This window comes from Myotis davidii, unplaced genomic scaffold (assembly GCF_000327345.1).
Source record: "Myotis davidii unplaced genomic scaffold, ASM32734v1 scaffold31, whole genome shotgun sequence".
Lineage (NCBI taxonomy): Eukaryota > Metazoa > Chordata > Mammalia > Chiroptera > Vespertilionidae > Myotis > Myotis davidii.
The window spans coordinates 3,596,693-3,604,381 of record NW_006283639.1 but is presented as its reverse complement, the minus strand read 5'-3'; the positions used below and the strand labels follow the sequence as shown (position 1 = coordinate 3,604,381).

The window sequence follows — 7,689 nt, the reverse complement described above, 5'->3', positions numbered from 1 at the left end:
CTGGAAGCAGGTATCTGGGATTTATTTATCTTCTATAATTGAAACTTTGTTGCCTTGAGTGGAGGCCACAGCTGGCCAGGGAAGGCGGGAAGCTTGGCTTCCTCCATCACCGGGGTAACCAAGCCTCCTGCTTGCTCCAGCTCTGTGGCTGCTGGCCTCCATCTTGGTTGGGTTAATTTGCATACAGTCGCTCTGATTGGCTGATTGGGCATAGCAGAGGTTCTGTCAATTTGCATGTTTCTCTTTTATTAGATTAGATAAGATTAAGCTTTTTCATATAAGCAAGGAGAAAATTCAGCCACTTCTGTGTGTTTTTTCCCCAATTAATCCTTCTATCCCACTCTCACTTTATAAATAAGACAAAATGAAAGGTGTCACTCTTGAAGCTTTCCTTCCAACTGCATCACCTAAGGACTCCTGTGAGTTGTGTGGACCAGAGGTGTATGGATGATGGGAGAGTCCTACCACCCTGTATCTCAGCCTTCCCAGTATGGAAGACTGGTCATATAGGGCCCAACAGGAGCAGTCTGCTTGACCTTTCACAGCTGTAGCTCTTAAAGCTCAGCTATATCAGTTCATGTAACAGATATCCACAGGCCCACTATTGTCCCAGGTGACCAAGGACACACCTTCTTTCCTCCTGAATTTTCACCAACAGGGAACAGAAAGTTTTTCCTTTTAAACTCTCAAAAGATAAAAGCTCTGAATGAAGTTCTGGCCAGTGGCACTGCTCACACATCCTTTCAAGAAAACTATCTTTGGTGAATCTAGGAGGTTTTGGACCAACCATCGAAGTACCTACACTTTTTGTAAAAAAAATGGGGTAGATGTGTAATAGGAATGACCTAATGAACTTAAGGTGAATATCTGTCACTATCTCATGAGAGAAGAGAAAAGGGACTCATTTATATTTACAAAATAACTAGCATCATGTCTTAGGTGAACTTGAGTGTCACTAATTTTTTAAGTCTTTCTGATTTTTTGTTCACATACTTCTCCAATCTTTATACTTATTTTGAGGAATATCATTTATTTTTGTTTATAATTGATCTCTATAATTTATGTAAATTGAAAATAAATCCAGATGTCAATTTATCGATTTTTAATGAAGAATATAAGCTATTGTGTTTCAGCAGGTCCAGTGTAATTGCTCTGTGCTAAAAGACCCAACAGGCAATTGGCCATTAAGTTTGGTAAAATAGAAATAACTAGTGAGCACTGGATTCAGTGAGTTTAGATGCCACTTTCAAGGAATTTTTAAATAAATGGAAACAGAAATTTGAAAAGTGACAATAGGTATAGATTCATAGGAAGGATTTCCTAAAATATGAATGATGGCATATTTTATTCTGGTAAAAGTCTAAAAGAGTTGGAAAATGTAATGATCCTGAAAATGGTTCAGTTTGAGGAGTGATAATAATTTCATGTAATTGCACAATGACATATACTGTTGTGAAGGAAAAACACAGGGTTCCTCATCCCAAGTGTTTTTAAATTTTATGTTTTCCCCCTACAGAAAATTATTTAAAAATCATATTTAAGACAAATGTCAGTACTTTGATGCCTATAAAAAAGGAACTCAGTCTTTGTGAAATAGTGTGGGTAGGGAAAAAGGTTTTGATAGGATGGCATGAGACTTGGACACTCTCTCTCTCTCTCTCTCTCTCTCACTAAGCAGCTGGCTATGTCCCTCCCCTGGCTAAGCCAGTTAACTTGAGTGTCAGTGTCCTTTTCCACAGCGTGTTGAACAGGGCCTATTACAAGAGTCTTCTTTTCTGGTTGACAGTGCATGAAGAGATGGGTACTTTTTTTTTTTTTTTAATCTACTCAATTAGTTTACAAGCTCCTTGAGACTGAAATGATTCCAAATCACGTATGTCTTGTATCGCTCAGAATTATACTTTTTAAATAATTCTTCTTCCCTAAGATTTCGGCTTTGAATAAACACTTCCTTTAAAGTATAAATAAGTAAAACAGCTGAGCGAGGAGCCCTCTGCATCTCCCAGTCCCCACCCTTGGGCTCTGCCTGCTTAACCCTGGGGCAGTGCCTCGTACTTTGAAAACCACTAATCTTTCAGGTTTTCATTACACTGACACATTTATGATTCACCAACACAGTAATCCCACATGAACAAGGAAATCCCCTTTTTGAATTCTCTGTGTAATTTCCTTCTACATAATTTTCCTCTACAAAGAGAATTTCAAATTTCTATATATTTCTAGTCATTCTTGATGGGGATAATTAGCCGAAGAGGGAACTGGGTTTGGGGGAAGAATGGGAGGTTAAAGAGATGGCAGTACTACATAGAAGTTGCTTGTGATGTAACTTTGGGGGAGAGAAAAGCATCTATGTGAAGAGAGAACCTCAAAAGTAGTAAGAGGGACTGACCAGGCCAGATCAGAGGGTGGTGAGAGCTCTCACAGCATGACGTTGAGTCAGGGCTGCTTAGTCCTTAAATATCCAGACAGGGTCTGGGCGTAGGTGGAAAAACAATCCTGGATACATACAAGAGTTTGTATACACAAGAGACAATTTACACTTTGTTTCAAGGATAACAGCAAGACCCAGGAAACAAGAGCAGAATGTGAGTCATGAAAATGGATGGGGTATCTGAGACAGAGGGAAGATGCCTCTGAGCATGTATAATATCCAAAATAGATCAAAATTAATAAACATACATTTCATTGAAATTACAGAAGACTGAGGATCTAATGAATTTCTAATAAACAAAAAAATGTAAAGATTGGAAATTAATTATATGGTACCCATTACTATTAATGAAGCATGGATATTCCAGTTAGTTGCTGTGCTCTTTTAATTTTAGAGGATGTAAAACATTTTAAGGGCTTTCATACTCTCACTTACACCATCAGCTTGTTTACCCTCGTTTTTCAATAAGGCTTTCAATTGCAAATTCTCTTACCTTAGAGAATTTTCGGGAGCATAATCCCAATAGTTGGGAAGAAATACAGTCTCAATCTTTTAAAAAAATATATAATATTAAGTGTCATAAATTTTGTCCTTTAATGTTTTACAGAAATAAAGACCCACGTCAATGGATTGCTACTTTTGGCACAACTATTAAGCCACCCGCAGTGGAACGAAATGTGGGGAAAATCATCCTTCATGAAAATTACCGTAGAGAAACAAATGAAAATGACATTGCCCTGGCTCAGCTTACCACCCGAGTTGAGTTTTCAAATGTGGTCCAGAGAGTTTGCCTCCCAGATTCATCTATAAAGTTGCCACCTAAAACAAGTGTATTTGTCACAGGGTTTGGATCCATTGTAGACGACGGTGAGTAGTTCAAAATAATTTACCAGTACAAGTATGTCTTAAACTCTAACAAGATGGCTTAGGGAATCCTCTGTAGATTTTTCCTAAAAATAATGCTGATGCTTCTAATGTACATGATCCCAAGGAGATCAGGGCGACTGTGGGTTAAAAAGTAAAAGGAATCAGGTCCCTATCCTTGAGTTCACAATTAATTGAAGCAGTGGTAAGAAAGGGGAGAAGCTAATATGGAAGGAAAGAACAGAGTATTTTGGGTGCTATAAAATGAGACAAACTTGGGAGTAAATGATTCCAAATTGTATATTTCCCATATGTAAGTACTGCTGGTTAGCATATACTTCACACCACAATCTTATGATACTTTGTCTTCTTTTTCTTTTTCTTTTGGTCTAAATTCTTCCTTGTGCTAATGAGGATTTATGGTATTAATAAATATGAAAGTGTTTTGTGAATTTTCATTTTGGTTAATTAATAGAATCTGCATTTTTTTTTCCTGTGTCCCACTTCTCAGGAGGTTTAAAAATATAAATTCTAAAATGTTATAAACTGGAGATCAGAACTAGATACTAGTTCATTCCACTTTAAAGAGAAAGAGTAATTATGACAGGCTAGTGTGGCTAGGTGATTTAGTGTTGACCTATGAACCAGGAGGCCACAGTTCAATTCCCGGTCAGGTTCAGGGCACATGTACAGCGTTGCAGGTTGAATCACTGGTTGGAGGGCATGTGGGAAGCAGCCAATCAATGATTCTCTCTCATCATTGATGTTTCTATCTCTCTCTCCCTCTCCCTTCCTCTCTGAAATCAATAAAAAGATATTTTAAAAACATATTAATTAAATATTTTAAAGTGGGAAATAAGAAATGTTTAAGGTTATATCAAGGATATCCTGAAGAAACTAGGAGATAAATGTGAACATATCTTAACTGGGCTTTTATTTGTTTATTTTTTTTGACAGAAGTTGATTATGCGTAAGATTTCCCAAATGCAGTATGCACCTCCAACTTGTGAAAGGATATTCTCCTCTTGCTAGCTCAGGGCTACTCACCCACAGCTTCACTCAGGAGTCCTGAGCTATTTCTTTTCCCTTCCTGTGCTCCATTGTGCAGTATTCTCTCCTGCTACCTCCTGGCCCTGCTGTGCTGGCATCTGATTGCTAGCATGTACCGGACCTCTGTCCTGTTTCCCACCCTTCAGGATGCCCCTAAATAATGCACTACAGCAGAGAGCAGGGCAAAGGGCTCTGTGCAGCTCATATCCTGGTCTCCACTTGAAAGCTTTTGGAAAATCAGTCAACTTCCATAAGTCTTAAATTCTTTATATTGAAAAGTGTTTCATTTATATATATGCATATAGTTGTAAGGGCGCCAATAGCTTATGCACTGTTAGGATATAATATTGGATTGTATATGTTTATGGTTCTTTGAATGTAGACATTTATGAAACAAAATAAAATTAGTCAACAATTAATGTTAATAAAATAATGTTGTGCTTTTGCTCCTAGGAAAATACAATTTATATGTCTTACATGTCTTAGATACAACTGTATTTAAGAGCATGTTTTTTTGTTTATTTCTTTGTGTAATAGGACCTACACAAAATAAACTTCGGCAAGCCAGGGTGGAAACCATAAGCAGTGATGTGTGTAACAGAAAGGATGTGTATGATGGTCTGATCACTCCAGGAATGTTATGTGCTGGATTCATGGAAGGAAAAGTAGATGCATGTAAGGTAAGTCCAAAGTCAAGTCAAAACATTGAAAGAAAAGTTTCTATTAGCTATTTCTAAATTTGGCATATATTTCACTTGAGATTAAAAAAGAAGCATTTATTTCACTAAGGACTCAGTTTATTTAATAATCATAATAACAAACATTATGATATTGAATGTTTACTGTATGCCAACCAAAATACTTAGCACTTTTTATACATTATTTTATTTAATATAAAATTTAACCAGTGCTATAATTATATTATAAACTAGAGGCTTGGTGCACAAAATTCTTGCAGGGGGAGGGGAGTCCCTCAGCCCAGCCTGCACCCTCTCTCAATCCGGGACCGCTGGCTCCTAACCACTTGCCTGTCTACCTACCTGATTGCCCCTAACCACTCTGCATGCCGGCCTGATTGCCCCTAACTGCTCATGTGCCTGACTGCCTGATCACCCCTAACCACTCTGCCTGCCTGCCTGATTGCCCCTAACCTCCTCTGCCTCAGCCCCTGCCGCCGAGGCTTCATCTGGAAGGATGTCTGGAAGGTCGTTCAGCTGTCTGGTCTAATTAGCATATTATGCTTTTATTATTATAGATTAGGAAATTGAAGTTTATTGCTTCTATTTCTGGTTCACACAATTTTCTCTGGTTATGTTCTTAAACAAAATTAAAAACAAAAAAGACACAGAAACTTCTCCTCTGAAGACCACGTTGTTCAGCTCTGTCATCATCTCTCATCTATCTTGTTTCATCCCCCACCTCTGAGTCTCTCTCCTTTGTCTCATTCTTTAATGATTTTGACTCCTGAAACAGTTTTCCTCTCCACCCCAGGCCCTGCAGTATTAACACTGATCCATTTGAATGCTGGACTCTTAGTTCCTAGATCTCCTAATTTCTAGTGAGCTTCATCCTTTTCCAGGCACATCTTGAATCTTGTCACCAAAAACTGTTCCATCTACATAAAAGCAAATTCTCAAAATCTTCCTATTTAGCACCTCTCCCCAATCCCTTCTGCCTGCTTTTCAACTATTCCTGTCCCCTTGGCCACAACTCTCTGTGTTACACCCCAACCTACCAACCCTTATCTGCAAACACACACAACCTACACATATGTTCTTTGTGTACCTTCTCTGTTTCATATTTATCTTTAGCTTTTATCATCATTCAATACAAAGTATATTATATTTAGCTGGTTTATTATCTGTCTCTTCCACTAAACTAGAATATAAGTTCCATGAAGGCACAGAATTTTGGAGGGGCGGGGGAGCTATTTTTTAAAAAATATATTTTTATTGATTTCAGAAAGGAAGAAAGAGGGAGAGATAGATAGAAACATCAACGATGAGAGAGAATCATTGATTGGCTGGCTCCTGCACGCCACACATTGGGGTCGAGCTTGCAACCCGGGCATGTGCCCTGACTGAGAATCAAACTGTAACCTCCTGGTTCATAGGTTAATGCTCAATCCCTGAGCCAAGCTGGCCAGAATAGGGAGTCTATGTTGTTTACTGCTCTATTATCAACACCTAAAACAGTGCCTGGCATAAATATTTGTTAGTTGAGCGAAATATTTCATTTCTTCAACTTTAAAGAGACCTATAGACCATTGCTTCTCTATCTCATAGTCAATAAATTCTTTAATTTCTTCCATCATCCATTTGTCTAGCTTAGACTTTATTCTTTCTCATTTTTATTTTTATTGTTTTATTTTATATGTTTCATTTTCTTAAAGCAATTTTGCTAATACCCCAAGCTCACTTATTGCTCTGTTTCCAGTGTTTCTGTCTGACAAAGTCCCAAACCTGGAAGAACTCAACTATTCAATCTCTTTCTCTTTGCCTTAAAGTGGGAGGTCAAATGTTCCTGAAAAAAAAAAATATAACAACATATTAGCTCCACTAAAGGGTCTAGATTAAAAAAACAAAACAAAAAAACTTACGATTTTACTATTTGTTCCTTTTTTCCAAATCTCCTTTCTCTGAATTCTCTCAACAGTTTTCACATTTTTTAGCTTCTGTTTTTATTTTCTACTAGAGGCCCAGTGCATGAATTCATGCTCGGGTGGGGTTCCTCGGCCTGGCTGGTGATCGGGGGCTGATTGGGGGGAAGGACCGTAGGAGGTTGGCCGACCATGGGAGGTTGGCTGTGGGAGTGCACTGTTCATCAGGGGACAGCTCCTGCATTGAGCATCTTCCTCCTGGTGGTTAGTGTGAATCATAGCTACTAGCCAGTTGAAATGGTCACTTAGGCTTTTATATATATACTAGAGGCCTGGTGCACAAATTTGTGCACCAGTGGGGTCCCTCGACCTGGCCTGTGGGAAGGGGTTGAAACCAGCTCTCCAACATCCCCCATCGGGTCAAGAATTGCGAAAGGGCACAGGCCAGGCTGAGGGACCCCAATGGTTCACAATCAGGGCCAGAGAGGGATGTGGGAGGTTGGTCAGCTGGAGAAGGACTGTGGGAGGGCTCCAGGGTGTATCTGGCTCATCTCGTTCAGTCCCGATTGGCTGGACCCCAGCAGCAAGCTAACCTACTGGTCGGAGCATCTGCCCCCTGGTGGTCAGTATGCATCATAGCAGTTGAACAGTCAGTCGGACACTTAGCATATTAGGCTTTTATTATATAGTTATATACATCAATTATATCTCAAACATCTGGGGGAGGAAAACAGCCCTTGGGGGC

At 39.1% G+C, this 7,689-nt stretch overlaps 1 protein-coding gene across 1 annotated transcript in view; it reads left to right on the top strand.

Moving 5' to 3' along the window:
- Nucleotides 1–7,689, top strand: part of LOC102771184 (transmembrane protease serine 11F) — a 53,520-nt gene that overhangs the window by 43,596 nt on the left and 2,235 nt on the right. Inside the window, exons 8-9 of the mRNA XM_006753865.1 lie at nucleotides 3,039–3,298; nucleotides 4,883–5,025. Coding sequence (XP_006753928.1) covers nucleotides 3,039–3,298; nucleotides 4,883–5,025 — 403 coding nt within the window. The remainder of the gene's footprint in view (nucleotides 1–3,038; nucleotides 3,299–4,882; nucleotides 5,026–7,689) is intronic.